The sequence below is a fragment of the Equus caballus genome, chromosome 10 (assembly GCF_041296265.1).
Source record: "Equus caballus isolate H_3958 breed thoroughbred chromosome 10, TB-T2T, whole genome shotgun sequence".
NCBI lineage: Eukaryota > Metazoa > Chordata > Mammalia > Perissodactyla > Equidae > Equus > Equus caballus.
In genome coordinates, this window is record NC_091693.1 from 16,635,117 (window position 1) to 16,650,799 (window position 15,683).

At 67.1% G+C, this 15,683-nt stretch overlaps 2 protein-coding genes and 1 long non-coding RNA gene across 13 annotated transcripts; 1 reads left to right on the plus strand and 2 right to left on the minus strand.

Annotated features, from left to right (window-relative positions):
* Nucleotides 1-59: 59 nt before the first annotated feature.
* SIX5 (SIX homeobox 5) lies at nt 60-4,105 on the minus strand. The gene is made up of 3 exons (XM_014731985.3): nt 3,255-4,105; nt 1,541-2,343; nt 60-1,318 (listed from the first exon to the last, which is right to left on the minus strand). Exons 1-3 carry the CDS (start codon nt 4,052-4,054, stop codon nt 702-704), a joined length of 2,220 nt encoding a protein of 739 aa, XP_014587471.3. The 5' UTR covers nt 4,055-4,105; the 3' UTR covers nt 60-701.
* A 96-nt stretch (nt 4,106-4,201) lies between these two features.
* Nucleotides 4,202-15,625, minus strand: DMPK (DM1 protein kinase). Of its 11 annotated transcripts, none has more exons than XM_070223038.1 (15): nt 14,755-15,625; nt 12,302-12,393; nt 11,965-12,048; nt 11,791-11,886; nt 11,090-11,238; nt 10,712-10,805; nt 10,243-10,449; nt 9,912-10,160; nt 9,140-9,225; nt 7,751-7,862; nt 6,989-7,143; nt 6,802-6,899; nt 6,591-6,637; nt 6,203-6,292; nt 4,202-5,070 (listed from the first exon to the last, which is right to left on the minus strand). In XM_070223038.1, the coding sequence occupies exons 1-15, from the start codon at nt 14,912-14,914 to the stop codon at nt 4,351-4,353; spliced, it is 2,439 nt and encodes an 812-aa protein (XP_070079139.1). In that variant the 5' UTR covers nt 14,915-15,625; the 3' UTR covers nt 4,202-4,350. The 11 variants fall into 11 exon arrangements, with proteins under 11 accessions (XP_070079139.1, XP_070079138.1, XP_070079141.1 ...); XM_070223037.1 differs by having other exon boundaries at nt 4,203-5,070; nt 9,897-10,160; XM_070223040.1 differs by having other exon boundaries at nt 4,748-5,070; nt 6,203-6,288.
* On the plus strand, nt 6,092-8,748 carry LOC111775222 (uncharacterized). The gene is made up of 2 exons (XR_011421903.1): nt 6,092-6,498; nt 6,845-8,748. It is a non-coding gene; the product is annotated as an uncharacterized lncRNA (long non-coding RNA).
* Nucleotides 15,626-15,683: the final 58 nt, after the last annotated feature.

The following is a 15,683-nucleotide window of genomic DNA, read 5'->3' on the forward strand; positions in this document are numbered from 1 at the left end:
GGCCTGCACTTTGAAAGAAACCAGCGGGTGGCTGGGAAGGTGACCCACACCCCCAAGGCTCTAGCTGTCTGTTAACTTTATTTTAATTGAAACGGAGGCATAACATGTCCTAGAAAAATAAAGATTTAGGATACAAACTAGACACAGGGGTCAGGGGTGCCCCGGGGCGAGGGGGTCTTTGGTCTGGGGCTGGACGTGATAACGGGGACACTCCCCAGGCCTCCCCACCCGCATCCGTTCCGCAGGGACGGCCCCCCGGGAGGGGCTGGGGTCTGGGTGCGGGCCGCCCCTCCTCCCTCCTCGGATTCCAGGCGGTTCTGAGGACGGGCGTCAGCGGAGCTATTCATAGTGTCGCAGGGAGTGACAGGAGAGGGCCCGAGGGGTGCAGATCCAGCCACTTGGCAGGGCTTGCAGCTCACAGCTAGTACCAGGTCATGGGGGCCGAGCCCCGGAGTCAGGGTCCCCGAATGTCCCCACAGACGGGGGCAGAGCCGGAGGGCTATAACAGGAGGCCTCCCGTTCAGAGGGACTGCGCCCCCAGACGGGGTGGGGCTGAGTCCCGGCGCCCCCGGGGCCTGGGGAGGTGCCCGGCTGGGGGCTGTAGTGTGTGGCCCTTCCGACGGCAGCGCTTGTGTTTGAGGCCCCCACGCCGGGCGTGCGGATCGCAAGCACCATTGTCAGGCTGGGCGGTGAGGCCCCGGTCACAGTTCCAAGGGCTCCTCCACAGGCACCGACTGCAGCTGGGTCAGGACCTTGGTCTCGGCCTCGAGCCCCTCCTCCACCTCGCCACCCGCTGTGGCCCCCAGGAGCAGGCCCTCGGGGTCGGGGTCTGGCAGCCGCAGAACGGTGTGGGGGGCCTGCGTCGCCAGCCCCTTCTCCGCTTCCAGCAGCCCCTCCGTGCCTGTGCTCAGTTCCAGCCCCGCCGGCCAGATTGGCACGGCCGCAGGCGACAGCATGAGCCCCTCGGGCGGGGGCGCCGGGAAAGCCGGCAGGAGGCCCGAGGAGTCTGGGGAGAAGGGCAGGCTGGCGGCGGCAGTGGCGGCGGCGGGGGGCGGCTGCGGCGGCTGCTGTGCGGAAAGCGGGCCGAGGGCGTGGGCCTCCGGGAGAGCGGGGCTGGGGGCCACCGGGAGGGCTCCTTCGGGCACTGAGATGGCCGCGTCCGGCTTCAGGGGCAGGGCGAGGCTGGGGGCGGGCGGCAGGACCTGGGAGACCAGCATGCTGGTGGGGAAGGTGGCCGTGAGGATGATCTTGCCCTGCTGCACGGCCACCCCGGTCACGATGGGGCTGCCGGACACCGGATTGGCCAGGAGGAAGTTGCCTGTGGGAGAGGAGATGGGCAGCGGGCGCGGGGTCAGATGAGCTGCTGGCGGGGCCATGTCTACGCAGCTTGAGCCTCGGGGCACTGGGCCTGGCACATGGGGGGTCTGGGACACGCCAGGGATGAGCTCCCACCCCAGAAGCCCACGGACAGTGCCCTCCCTCCGAGATAACTGTACCCACGCAGCCCTCACCCTGGCCGGAGGGAGGCAGAAGCGGGTACCTGGGGCGGTGGCCGAAGGCAGCTGGAGGGCAGTCACGCCCACCCCGGAGTTGATCAGGTGCACGTTGGCAGGGCCTGCTGCAGCTGCCACCTTCACGGGGCTGCCTGGCCCGGCTGCCAAGAGCTGCAGGGGCCCCACAGCCTGGGGCAGGGTCACCACCTGTGAGGTGGGCACCACCTGGGGCAGGTTCAACAGTGGGGAGGTGGGGCTCAGGCCCGCAGGGTACCCAGGGGGCGGGGAAAGGGGCACCACTTGTGGAGCAGCCACGGAGGGCACTGGTCCCGGGGCCAGAGGAAAGGTGGCGGCCGGCGGAGGTCCAGGCACCACTTGGGACAGAGGCCCAGGGACCTCCTCTCCAGCTGGTGCCGAAGCAGCCACCTGGGCCCCCTTGGTGTCGGGGGCCTCAGGCTGAGCCTCCTCCAGTCGAACCTCTCCGGTCTGAGGGTCCAGGACCAGGGAGGTCTTGCCTTCGCCGGGCCCCTGAGGACCGGGCTGTGGTGGCGGGGCGCCGCCGCCCCCCGTGAGCAGCAGGGGCCCCAGGCTGGAGGCCTCGCCCAGGGCCAGGCTGTTGATGATGACCGGGCTCCCGTTGAGGAGCACGGCCGGGGAGCTGCCGGCGGCCAGGAAGCTCCCGTTCACCAGGATGGAGGAGGAGGCCGGGCACGGTGCAGCAGAGGCGGCCCCAGCCAGGAAGATGGAGCCCTGGGCCTGGGCCTCGGTGGCCGCGGGAGCCACCCCCCTCTCCAAGTCCTCGGGACTGCGGCTGGACTCGTCCTCGGTGGTGGGGTTCCCATCAGACTCGCTGGCCGGAGAAAGGAGTGTGAGCTGGGGTCCTGAACGCTGCATTCCCCGACCCGCTGCCAGCCGCTCTACAGGGGCACCGCTGACCGCCGCCCCCGCCCTTCCGCGGCCCAGGGGGCGTGGACAGTCTCCAGAGTTAGGAAACCTCCCGTCTGCGACCACCCGAGGACCCCAGGGACACAGCCGCTGCAAGCCCCGCATTGACAGCGCGCATAAAGGCTCAAGCTGGCCGCAGCGCGGGGGAGGAGGCCCTGCTCGCGGCCCCTCGGCCTCCGGGCCCCAGAGCCCAGCACCCAGGCTGCCCTAAGTGTCCCGGGCCAGGCTGGAGCGGCCGGCGCCTTGGGAGAGCGAGGAGGCGACACCGCTCAGACCCCGAGCCCCGCCTCGCGGCCCCGAGCGCAGGGAGAGGCCGGCGCGCGGGTGGGAGGGGAAGGGCTTGGGTTACAGGGAAACCGGAGCTGGGGAAGGTTCACGTTTCACAACAAAGACAGACGACGGACCACGCTGTCCGGGCCCTGAGGGGGGGGTGGGGGTGCGTGCGAGGAGAGTAACGGTCAGGGAAGGGCCCGAAAGACGCCCCTCCGCCGGGTGCAGTGGTCCAAGGCCCCTCCCCCGCTCCCGCAGCCCCTCGTGTCCTCGCTGCCTCCCTCCCCCCGTCCAGCCACGAACACGGACGGGATCTGGGATGGAGCCTGGAGCGGAGCAGAGGGAAAAGTCTCGCAGCCTCGGAGAGCAGCAGGGATGTCAGGGAGAGGGCCCGGGGCGTGTGCCCGTCCCACCCACGCGGGTCCCCTGCGCTCCGGGCGCCCGAGGGGGCGAGCGGGAGGCGCCCGAGTGGTGGGGCGCGCTGACTCCAGCAGTGGGGACGGGGGAGAGGGGGGCTGGCGGAGAGCAGGGCCTGGGGCCCCTCACCTCTTGCAGGGCGCGCCGCCGCCGCCCCCGGTCCGGTCGCGCTGTCGCCGGTTCTTGAACCAGTTGCTGACCTGCGTGAGCGAGAGGCCGGTGAGCGTGGCCAGGCGGCGCTTCTCGTCCGGCGTGGGGTAGCGGTTGCCGCGATAGCAGGCCTTGAGCGCGGCGCGGGAGCGCTCCTTGAAGCAGTAGACGGTCTCCTCGCCGTCCCAGATGGTCTTGGGCAGCGGGAACTTCTTACGCAGACGGTACTTGTCCACTGCGCCCAGCGCGCGGCCGCGGGCCCGCTCGGCCTCGTGGTAGCGCGCGCGCAGGTAGAGGTCCTGCAGGAAGGCGTGGTGGGCGGCGGGGAAGGGGCGGCTCTCCAGCAGCCGGTAGAGCTCGGCGTACTCGCCCCGCTGGAAGGCCACCAGGGCCCGAGCGCGCAGCACCGGATCGCTGCCACGTAGGCGCTCGGCCGGGGGCAGTGCGCCCAGGAAGCGGCTCAAGCGGCCGGCGTGGCCCGCCTGGAGCAGCGCCTCGCACACGCACGCCACCTGCTCGGGCGAGAAGCGGAGGCCCGTGGACGGCTCGGCAGCGGCCTCGGGGGGCGACCCGGGGACGCCCGGGGACCCCGGGCCCTCCGCTCCCGCCGCCGCTTCGCCCGCCCCGGCCCCGGCCGCCGCCGCCGCCTCACCCTCGGCCGCCTGCAAAGTCTGCAGGAGCTGGCGCGCTTCCTCCTCCTCCTCTTCGGTCGCCGCCGCCGCCACCGCCTCCCCCCCAGCCGCCGGCCCCGCGCTCGGCTCCGCAGGCAAGGTAGCCATGTTTTGCAACTTTGGGAAGTTCCTGCCTCCTTCTCCTCCTCCCTCGGGCTTTCCCCAGCCCTCTCCCCCGCCCGGCCCCCGTCTCCGCCCCCCCTCGCACTTCCCGAGCTTCTCCCGCGGCCGATCCCGCGTCTCCCGCCCCTAGATGCCAAGACGCAGCTCTCCACTAGGGTCTCTGTCTCAGTGTCTGTGTGTGCCCGGCCCCCTCCCCGTCTGTCCGTGATTCTCTCTTTGTTTTCCCTCCGCCTCAGGCCGCGCTTTTTGCCAACCCCGGCGTGTGCCTCTGGCTCAGGGCCTCAGTTTCCCCATCGGGACAATGGAGAAGGTAACGGGCCGTCCGGGAGGGCTAAGGGCGCGAAGCCACCTCCGCCCCGAGACTGAGCTTCTGCACGCCTCCGTCTCCAGGGTCCTCTGTAGGCCCCCCCACTCCCCATCTCGGCCTGCGCTCCGCCCCTCGGAATTCCCGGCTCCGCAGGGGGGCGGGTCTGGCAGGGAGAGGGGGCGGGGGAACAGGCCAGAAAGTTTACAGCAACTTTTCTTGAGCGTAAGTCCCTGGAACGGATGCGCGTGGCCCGCGCAGGCGCAGTGGTAGGAGGATGGCCGCGCGCGCCGGCGGCCCAGCCCCCTTCTTCCCCGCGATCGAGTGACACAGCTGGGCCACAGCTGGACGAGGGGCGGTGCCTCCGGGTGGCCCACTCGCCTTCTCCTATTGGCCGGACGCCGAAGCCACGCCCCTCAGTCTCCGCCCCCAGCCCTGATTCACCCACTTCGCGTCCCGCTAGCTCCCTGCTCGGCCATTGGCCGCCTCCGGGCGCCCTCGATTGGCCGGTTGAGCAGCCTCCGCCGCAGAGCAAACAGAGCGGACACGGCGGAGCGCCAAGCTGGGACAGACGAGAGGGCCTTTTATTCGCGAGGATCGGGGGTGGGGTCCTACGTGGGGAGAGACAATAAATACCGAGGAATGTCGGGGTCTCAGTGCATCCAAAACGTGGATCAGGGTGCTGGGGTCCTGGAGCCTGTCAGCGGGTCGGAGGACAGGTCAATAAATACCCAAACGCCGAGGCGGGAGGAGCCGGTGTAGCTCCGAGAGCGGCGCACGTGAGGAGGAGGGCGCGGAGTCCCCGAAAAAGTGGGGCTGGCAGAAGCGAGAGGTTCCCGGGAGAGCGGGCGGAGCGCGCGCTGGACCTTCGCTACGGGAGGAGGACGTTCCCGGGAGGCCGGGGCCTCATGCACAGGGGGATCTGTGGTTTGCGAGCCACTGTGGGTGGGGGTGCGTGGAGGGTGAAAAACGGATGGCCGCGCCCTGGCCCTGCTGCCTTCTCGAGGTCGCAGTGTGTCCGGCTGCGTCGGGGCCTCCGCCGGGCCGGAGGAAGGAAGTGGTCCGCGATCCCCCCCAGCAGCAGCGGCAGCGGCAGCGGCAGCGGCAGCAGCAGCACTCCCGGCTCCCACCCTCCCAGGCGCCCCGTGCTCCGGCCGCGGGCCGGCTCCTCCCTCCCCGGCCGCCAGGGGGCGGGCCCGGATCACAGGGCTGGAGCTGGGCGGAGACCCACGCTTGGGGTGGTGTCAACCGGGGCGGTGGGAGTGGCTTCTGGGCCGTTCCCGGGTCACCCAACCCTCCAGCGGGGCCCGAGTGGAGGACAGGCTGGGGCTCTAGGGTTCAGGGGGCGAAGGCGGCTCCCGAGCGGCGCCAGACAGGGGCGAGGTGGCCGGCGCAGGCCACCAACCCAGCGCAGCCCAGGGCGGCGGCACCAGCCAGAGCAGCGGCGAACAGGAGCAGGGAACGCGCCTCCGATAGGCCAGGCCTAGGGACCTGCGGGGGAGAGGGCGGGATCAGCACTGCGACGCCGACCCCTGATTGGCTCCCGGGGCTCGCCCCGCCCACGTCTGTGGGTGGGTCTACAATGCTCCCCTCGCTCCGCCCCGCCCCCCCGACAGCGCGGGCAGCTGCAATTGGTCGGCTCGTAGGCCTCAAGTCTTGTCCGAGCTCGTCATTGGCTGCTTCCTAGCGGCCTGTGTTGATTGGCTGCCCGAGCATCCTCCCCCCGCGGCGGGCCCAGCCCCGCAGAGGCGCAGCTAAGCAGAGGCGGCTCGGCGAGCGTGGAGCGAGGCGGGGGCGCGGAGGCGGCGGGCGTGAGCAGCCGGACGTACCCTGGCAGGGAGCAGCAGGTGGCGGCGGTGCATGGGGTCTGGCCCCACCAGCGGGCACTGGCCCAGAGCCACGGCCGGGGGGCCATCTAGCTGGAGAGAGAAGGGACAGGTGACCCGATCGGAGCCCAGCCCGGCCCGGCCGCCGTCGGCGGGGGGCGAGAGAGAGCAAGGGGCGTCGAGGTCTGGGAGGGACTCTAGGGAGATCCCGGCCGGGATGTGGCGAGAGGCCTGAACCGGGGAGAGCCGGTAGATGTGCGGCTAACTGGAGGGTGTCTGCCGCCTGGAACCCCGAAGAGGTAAGGTGAGCCCCAAGTCTGGACGGGGAGACGGGGACAGGGTTTGCAGAGGGGGCAGCAGGCTTGACGCAGGGGACAAAGAGGGGTCTTACATGGGAAGGTGGATCCGTGGCCCGGGGACTGGGGACCCCCGTGACAGCTGGAAGGAGAAGAGAGAGGCGTAGGGCGCGTGGAGGGACGAGGAGGGCGGTGGCGCGGCGTGCCCCAGCCTGGGCCCCTCGCCCTCCCCCAGGTGTCCACACGCGCCGCCGCGGGCCCACCTCCCCCGGCGCCCTCGGGAACGGGGGCGGCTCAGGGACTCGCCTGCAGCTCCCTCTGCCTGCAGCTGCTCCATCTGCTCCTGCAGCAGCCGGACTTGCGCCTCCAGGTCCCGGTTCCGGGCCTCGGCCTCGCGGAGCTGACTGCGGGGAGGGAAGGACCGTGAGCCCTGGGACCTCGGGGAGAGAGGCTGCGACAGGCAGCGACCGGGCCGGGCCGAGCCGAGCCTGACCTGGCGAAGCTCTGGTTGGCCGTGCGGATGGCCTCCAGCTCCCGGCTCAGGCTCTGCCGGGTCAGCACCTCCTCCTCCAGGGCCTCCTGGAGCTCCCGCAGCGTCATCTCCGCCTCTGCCACCGCGGGAACGGCCTCTGGACCTGCCGCTTCAGCCTGTGGATGGGGACCGGGTTTAGGGCTGGGCTGCCTGTGGCTCTTGGAGCCTGGAGACTTGAGCATGGGTTCCAGGCCTGGGATCCTCCCTTGTCTTCTACTCCCCGTCCCCTAGATCTTTCTGGAATCCTCACAGCCCCTGTGGTGATCCAAACGCCCTCCGTCCATAACCCCAGCCCCTATCCTGTATTCCAGCCTTTAGTCTTTAGGTTTGTTTCCTGCTGGCCTCCCCGGCCTCCCCTCCCCTCGCTCCCTACCCCCTTGTCCTAGAACAGTTCAGCTTTACGACCCTCCTTTCTGCTCAAGGACTAACTAGCTAGTTCCTACCTCAGGGCCTTTGTCCCTGCGGTCCCCTCTGCCGACCCATGAGCACTCTTGTTCCCTCAGGGGGTCCTTCTCCAGAGCTCCCTCTCCCCAGAGAGCCCCCCTCCACACACACTCGGTGCCCTATGATCATCTCTGACTCAAGTCCCCTTGTCTCCACTGGGTTTTCCATCTCTTTCTGTCAAGTGAGCTCCCAGAGGCCTTAGCACTCCAGGGCACCCACCGCCCAGGACGCCCTGGCCTCAGACCCGCCCCTGCCTGGCCCTCGCCTCCAACGACTCACTGTTTTCTCCAGTGGGGGCACTGTGGGCTCCAGGCTGGGCACTTGCACAGGTGGCTCAGGCAACAGCTCAGCCTCCAGTTCCATGGGTGTGGGGCCCGGGACCTCATCGTCCCTGGGGAGAGGAACCGGCCAGGGGAGGGAGAGCTGGCCCCAGCCCGAGGCTGCCCATCCCTGCGGTTAGCCAGGATGCCCTAGCCTGTGGGCGTGGGGTGGCCAGACCCAAGATCCCATGGTTTGAGGAGGGGGAGGGGGCAGAGTAAAGGGGACAAATTGCCAGGCTTGTGTGACAGGTCCTCCTCGTTAGGGAAAGGCCCTCCCCTCGCATGCCTCGGGCCCCTGGGAGCCGCCGTCTCTGCAGCTTCTGCGGGAATTGGGGCCCAGACACTCATGGGCTAGGGTCTGCTCATCTCCCCGTCCACGTGACTTTTGCAGACCCTTCTCCTCAGGGCCTCAGGACAGTGAAGGGGACCCCACCCAACTCTGGTCACCCCCAGAGATGTAGTCTTAAGACTGGGTGTGGGATCCCAAGGCTGTGATGCTAGACATCCCCTCAGACCCAGCTGCTGAGAGGGGACAGACCCTCCCGAGGAATATGGAATTGCGAGAAAAGTGGATGTCCCCTCCAACCCAGCAACCCCACTCCTGGAAAGAGGTCTTGAGGACCTCACGGTCTGTACGTGTGCCGAGACCAAGCCGCAGCTGTCTGTCCAGCCTGGGTTGTGACAGAGGCCGGTTAACTGAATCCTGACCCGCCCAGGAAGGAGAACGCTACACAGCGGGTCAGGATCATGTCACAGTTCATTCATGAGAAGAAACATCGTTTGCAATCCATCAGCCAGCAACAAACCAGACTGGAACACAGCACCTGCTCTCGGCTGTTGGAAATGTGTGTGAGCCAGGGGCCGTCGCTGCTGGCGGGACGCCCCTTCCTTACCGACACAAGCAATGGATTATTTGTATAATTAATGTTTTTAAAAGGCTTACAGTTATGTGAGTGACTCAATGAGTTTGTGTTCTTTTAAGAGTTTGTGTTCTTTTAAATTTTAAGTTTAAAATTTCTAAACTTCTTATTTTCTAAGATTTTGAGGTCCCATGACTCTGTGTACTAGAAATCTAAAAGTGGAAGGTTGGAAGATTCTGGAAGGCCAAGTCTGTGGCTCTGAGGTTTTACAATTGAATCTAAAATTTCGAAGTATTTATGGTCTGAGATTTTAAGGTCCTCCACCTCTGAGCTCCTAAGAGCCCTCAGTCCCACAGCAATAATGTTCCACAACTGAGCCTGCCATTCTGCTGGCTGCCCGTGGGCCAGGGTGCGGTCACCCCCAGCGGCCTTCCAGGGGCCGGTACCCCCAGCCCACTCCTCACGGGCTGCTCGGGGACAGCGCTTACCTGAGGGCCATGCAGGAGTATGAGTAGCCCACGAAAGGCAGGTGGACGCCCAGGGGCACGCCTTCCTGTATGTCTGACAGCGTCTCCTACACACGAGGAAGGGTGTGAGGGGAGCCCCGGTTGTCAGGGCTGGCGCCCCTTCCCAGTCTTGGTTTAAATGTCCCCCCCGCCCCCACCCAGCTCGGGGCCTATCTAAAGTGGCCGGCCATCACTTTCTTTTATGTATGCTGCTGCTTCCCTCAGGGGCTCGCCACTGTGTAATGCTACACTTCTCCAGACTGGAAGCGGGTGAGGGACCAGGGCTGACTTGGTCCCTGTGTCCCACGCAGTGCCCAGCACAAGGGCCCCCAGGCTGAGCACGCGCTCCGCTCCGGGAGAGCTCGGCCCACAGACGAGAGATGCCCGAGGGAGGGAGATTCCCCGTGTGCTCTCCTGCCTCTCGCTGCTCCTGTCAGGTCTCAGCTCAGACAGCGCCCACGCCCCCGCCCAAGCGCCTCAGGACCTTCCATGCCGGGTCAGGAGCCCCGCCCCCTCGCAGTCCCCCATCTCAGCCCTGATCTCTCCAGGAACAAGTCTGTGTCCCCCACGGGCCTGCGAGTCTAGATCACCGCAGAGTTCCCAGCACCGGGCAGGCACAGAGCAGGTGCTCCGGAAACGAAGGGTTTCAGGAGCCCAGGAGGGGGGCACTCGCCTAACCCCAACTTTATGCAGGAAGGATGGGGGCACCCTGTGCCGAGCAGCCGTCGCAGGTACCTACCCCGCCCCCGCTCACCATGGCAGTGAGCCCATCTTCCACCACATCGAAGTTGCACGTGTCAGTGGCACCCTCGAAATCAGGCGTAAAGGGGGGCATGCTGTCTCGGAGACCTTCCCAGTCGAGGCCAAAGAAGAACGGATGTTTCTGGAAATCGCCTGCTCCTTCCCGGCCCAGCCGCGTCTCCGGGGGACACAGCAGCCGCTGGATGAGGTCGCGAGCCTCCTCAGGGACCCCCGCGTCTGCCACCGGTAGAGACAGGTGCTCCTGCTCGGAGGGAGACGCAAAGCGGCGGTGTGAGCCCGGGAGCCTGTGCGGAGAGGTCAGCGGCGCCTCGGGCCCTGCTCACCTTGTAGTGCACGATCTTGCCGTAGGTCTCGGCCGTGGACTCGGCGTAGAAGGGCGTCTGCCCGTAGAACATTTCATAGGCGAACACGCCCAGCGCCCACCAGTCACACTCGGGTCCGTAGCTGCCCGTCCCGGGCCCGCCGCCCACGGCCTGCAGGATCTCGGGGGACAAGTAGTCCGGGGTGCCCACAGCCACCAGCGACCGCACCTGAGCAGCAGGACCAGAGCGGGACTCGGCCCCGCCCCTTGGGGCTCGGGCTCCACCCCCCAACCACGCCCCCAGCGTTTAGCCCCTCCCACACTCCAGTATAGAACCGGGTGGCCTCCTCCTTCCTCCTCCAAAGCTTGCCCTGCCCCCACCCTAGGTCCGCTCGCGCCTCAGCCCCGCCCCCACACTCTGCCGAGCGCACCCCTCAGGGGGGACCCCACCCCTCACGGCCCGAGTTGCCCAGGGCGGGCGCACCGCTCACCGTTCCGTCCGCCCTCAACTTGAGGCAGGAGCCGAAGTCGGCCAAGCGGATGTGGCCACAGCGGTCCAGCAGGATGTTGTCCGGCTTGATGTCCCTGCACAGAGGGAAGAAGGGAGGGGAAGAGGGATGGGTGAGCCCCCTCCCACCGTCTCACCAGGCCCCACCCGTCTAGGCTGCACAGCCTCCGGCCCCATCCTCTTAGGGAAGCGCCCTCTAGGCCCCGCCTTCCGGCCCCACCCCCTCTAGCTCCGCCCCTTCGGGGATTCGACAATTCTGGGCCCCACTCCTCCGGCCCCGCCCCCAGTGGGCTCGGACCTTCCGGGGTACCACCGTAGCTCTCCCTGTCCGGGCCCCGCCCCTCAGCCCTGCAGCGCCCACCTGTGCACGTAGCCCAGCCGATGCACCGAGTCTATGGCCATGACAATCTCAGCCAGGTAGAAGCGCGCCATCTCGGCCGGGATCCGCTCCCCAAACTTGCTCAGCAGCGTTAGCAGGTCCCCGCCCACGTAGTACTCCATGACCAGGTACTGGGAGGGGGCGTGTCATGGGGGTCGGTAGCCCCAATAGGCACTGACCGCTGATAGCCCGGATAAAGACTCCCAGAGTCTTCCCATCCTTGGGCAGAGACCCCGCAGGCCCAGCCCCAGGAGAGCCCGGGATCTCCTGGGCCAAATCCGACACCCCCTCGCAAAAAAAGCCCCTAATTCTCCCAGGATGTCACTGGACAGAGATTCGCTCCCCCAGGGGAAAAGGGAACCCAGGGGCCTCCCAATGCCAGAGCCCAGGGCTCAGACACCCCGGCCCAGAGGCCCCCACACGGGCTGTAGAGAGCAATCCCACTCCAGGTAAGAGAGTCCTCCGACTGCGGCGGGCGGCGTCCTTACAGAGTCCCCCAGCGTCCGCGGAAAGGGACGTCTCCCAGCGCGGAAAAGGAAGGCCGGTTCCACACACAGACTCCCGCAGGCATTCCCAGGCAGCTCCGCCACCCTGAACTCCTCTCCCCGCCCCCGCCTCGTTAATTGACAGCGTCGGTCGGGGCTGGGGGTCCGGCCCTCCAGTCGCCCGGGCTTGGGGCTCACCAAGTAGTTCTCGTCCTGGAAGGCGAAGTGCAGCTGCGTGATCCAGCGCCGGTCCCCGTTCACCAACACATCCCTCTCTTCGCGGAAGCACGACACCTGTGGGGCACCGGGGACCTGAAGCGGCGCTGGGGGCGGGAATGCCCCGCGCCCTGCGCGCCCGGCCCCGGCCCTCACCTCGCCTCGCTTCAGCATGTCCCACTTATTCATGATCTTCATGGCGAACACCTGGCCCGTCTGCTTCATCTTCACCACCGCCACCTAAAGGCCGAGACGGGGTGACCGGGGTGGAGGTGGCGGGGGCGGGGGGGACACCCGGGCTCGCTCAGCATGGACTCCACCTCTAACCCCGCCCCCCGCCCCAAGCTCCGCCCCCGCCCCGCCGGTCTCGGGCGTTCTAAACTCAGTCATTCATCAATTTCTAAGGCCCCGCCTGGACCTCCTATGTCCCGCCCACCGCACGGACAGTCGCGCCTCCCGCCCCGTGGAGCTGCCGCCGCTGCTCAAGGCTCACCTCGCTGAACGCGCCGCGTCCGATCACCTTCAGAATCTCGAAGTCATCCCTCTGCAGTCGGGCCTCCTTAAGCCTCGCCGCGATGGGTTCCACTGCGGGGCGGGGGCAGGTGACAACCGAGGGTCATTGGGACTGACACTGGAGACGAGGAGGAAGGCCCACCCTCTGTCCCTCAGCCTCCCTCTCCCTGCCCCTCGTTCTCTCCCCTCTCTGACTCTTGCTCCTCAGTCTGTCTCCTCATCTCTCTGCCCCTCCCCTCAGGACGGTCTGCCTCTCAAGGGCTCCCCCACATAAACACTGTGTGAGGTCTTGGGGACCCCAAACTGCCCCCTACAGAGATGGTATGCCTGGGAACCCCTTTTTGGGACAGGGCATTAGGTCAAAGGGCTCTAGTGGCTGCAGCATGGAGAGGGTGGGGTAACAAGTCTGCAGAAGGGAAGCCCTGAAGATCAGAAGAAATAAGTCCCCGTTCTTAGAGCTCCTTGGGCCTCAGGCCACCCCCCGCCCCCAACTCCAGGTGACAGTGAGTGCCGACCCGGCCCACCCCCAGGCTCTCCTTCAGTCGGTCCTGGGTTGTGGCCTGGCCCACCCCCGGGCTCTCCTTCAGTCCGTCCTGGGTTGTGGCCCAGACGTGCAGTTTAACCCAGCACCTCTAGGTTCAGATGCAGATGGCTCCTGACCACACTTTGGGAAACACTGGATTTGGGGTTGGGGCCAGGAGAAGGACCTGAGGAGGGAGCCACAGCCAGCCTGGACCCGAACCCCGGGCTCCAGTGCTGCAGGCTCGGTCCAGGTTCAAGCGTGCTATCTTGTGCTCTCAACTCCAGGGGGAGGGCTTTACTATTGCCCCATATTTACACGGCAGAATCCAGGCTCAGACAGATGGAGGCATTTGCCCAAGGTCCTCCGGCCAGGAATGTTAGAGAGGGCAGCTAGGGAGGAGGCAGGCTGGGGGTGGAGACACGAGACTCAGGGACGTAGAGAGAGAGTGGAGAGAGAGAGGCCTGGACTCCCAGGAGTGGAAGGAGCTGGGGACTTGGGAGGCAGGACGGGGAGAGGGATGGGTGTGAGAGGAATGAGGGGAGATACAGCGGGCTATGAAGGGGCGAGAGGGGCCCCACAGGGTTCGGGGAGAGCCGGCAGGCAGGGGAGAACCAGCGAGGGCCCAGGCCGGGGGAGGGAGGAGAGAGCCAAGACATTGAGCCCTTTTAAGGCAGCGGGAACCCAGGCCCCCTCCCCCGCCCGGGAGGCCTGGCAGGGGAGGGGCCGCAGGATGCTGCTCGGGCCACAAAAGGAGCGCTCCCTACAGAGAGCCAGACCCCTGCCCCCACCTCAGGTCTCAGTTTACCCTGCCAGCCCAACTTCGTCCTCTGCAAAAGCGGGGCAGAGAGAGTTACTAAGGGCTGCAGGGAGGGAGGCAGAAGGGGCTTCCAGGGGGCTGAGTGGCCTGGCCCTTGGCCTCCACTTTCCCATCTGCAAAATGGGAGGAGAAAGAAGAGGAGCAGGGCCCGGGTCAGAAAGAGACGGACACAGAAAAGGGGGAGCGGGAGAAGGCGGAGGGACAGGAAACAGGGACACACAGCCCAAGGACCAAGAGCAAGCCCCGGAGGGACAGGCCGGTGGAGGGACAGAGTGGCAGGTGTCAGAGAGACAGAAACCCAAGAGAGTCCTAGGCTAGGAGGGGGTGGGGGCAGACAAGGCAGGAGACTGAAGTTGAACCATCTTCCCTCCAGAGCTGCCTCCAGGGAAGGACCTGGCAGGAAGGGACTTTGTGGGAGAGCCAAAGGGTGGAGGGCCTGAACTAGAATGAAGGGACCCCAGGAGCTGGAAGAATCAAGGATCCACGCAGACCAGGAGGGACCAAGGTGGGGGGAGGGGTGTGGAACCTGCAGAGAGTGAGCACACCCAGAACTTAAGTTCCTCCTCCTGCGTCAGGGTGGAGGGGATGCTGGGTGGCGGCCGTCTGCAGGGCTGGTTCTCCCCCCGGGCCGGCCTGAGTCACTCGCCCTCCCAGTGCCCGGGCACCTGTTGGGGCAGCTGGAGAGGCTGGCGCCGAACACCTGCCCGCCGGCCGCGCCCCTGGCAGCTGCCCCATGCTGTCCGTCCCGCTCGTCCCTGTGCTCTGGGAATCCAGGATGGAGGCCTGTAGGGCCGGTTACGGGGGGGGGTCCTAGGAGACGGGGCTCCCAGCATGTCCCTTGGCCTCGACTCAGGGCGGGGGTGCAGGCGGACCATGGGAGGCCATGCCCAGCCCACCTACCAGGCTCCCAAGCATGGTTCTGAGTCATGGCTGCCCTGGCCTCTGCTGACCCCTCTCTGCCCTGCCAGGGTGGCACGGGGGTAGGGTCATGTCCCCCCAAGACCTAGGCCCAAGCTCTGGGGCCCTGAGTGGGAGGCTGTCCCCATGTCCATCCTGCCCCCCAGGCTGGGGAAGCCGTGCAGGCAGCACTCACCCCACTGCAGGAAGTCCACCACATACTTGTCCTGGGCCAGGTCGGAGGCGCCCAGCTCCTGGTGGACGCCCAGGAGAAGGTCGAGCAGGGGCTCCAGCCCCAGGAAGCCGGGGTCCAGCACCAGCTGCTGGAGCCGCCTCAGCCGCACCTCGGCTGACATGTCGGGCAGGCAGCACCATGGCCCCCTCCCCGGGCCAGGGGCTCGGGGTCCTCCCGTCACGGGGCCTGGCAGCCCCTGTCCAGGCCCCCGGGCCCTGGCCGCATGTCTGCCTGTCCCTGGCTGTCCCCTGGGCCTCTCTGGCCACTTCTCTTTGCGGGCTGCTGAGGCCTCCTCCCCTTCTCCCCACCCCTCAGTCCGGCCCCCTCCCGCCTCCAGGCCTTAACCCCTCACGAGCCAGGCCCCCCAACTCCGTCCTTCCAGGCCCCCAGCACACTCTGGTGTGAGACGGGGGTGGGTGGAGAATCTCAATTCGCTCACTGCCCCCCCTCAATAAACAGGCGGTGCATAGACGAAGCCACAGGTGTGACAGATGCCAAAGATGAGCCCTCCCATTCCCCTGAGGGGGCCAATTGAGGTTCAGATGATCCGGTGACACCCCTCCCAAGCCCTGGAGTTGGCGGGGAGGGAGGAGAAAGGGGTGAGGCCTGGGAAGGGGGGCAGGAGGACAGGGCAGCTTCGCGGGTGTGACTCAGCCGCGGATTCAGACTTCGGGATGGTTTAAATTTAGCCCGCAGGCCCTCCGCTTGACACGGACTTTTTTTTGGCAGGAGGTGGGGAAGGGCTGGTGAGAGAAACGGGAAGGGAGGCCCTCAGGAGCCAGGACCAGGGGTGACTTGCTGGCCAAAGCCTGGGGGAGGCAGAGGAGCCCCCAAAATAGCTCCTTGGACCCTGGCCGCACAGCCACATTCCTGCCCGGGCTAGGATTAGA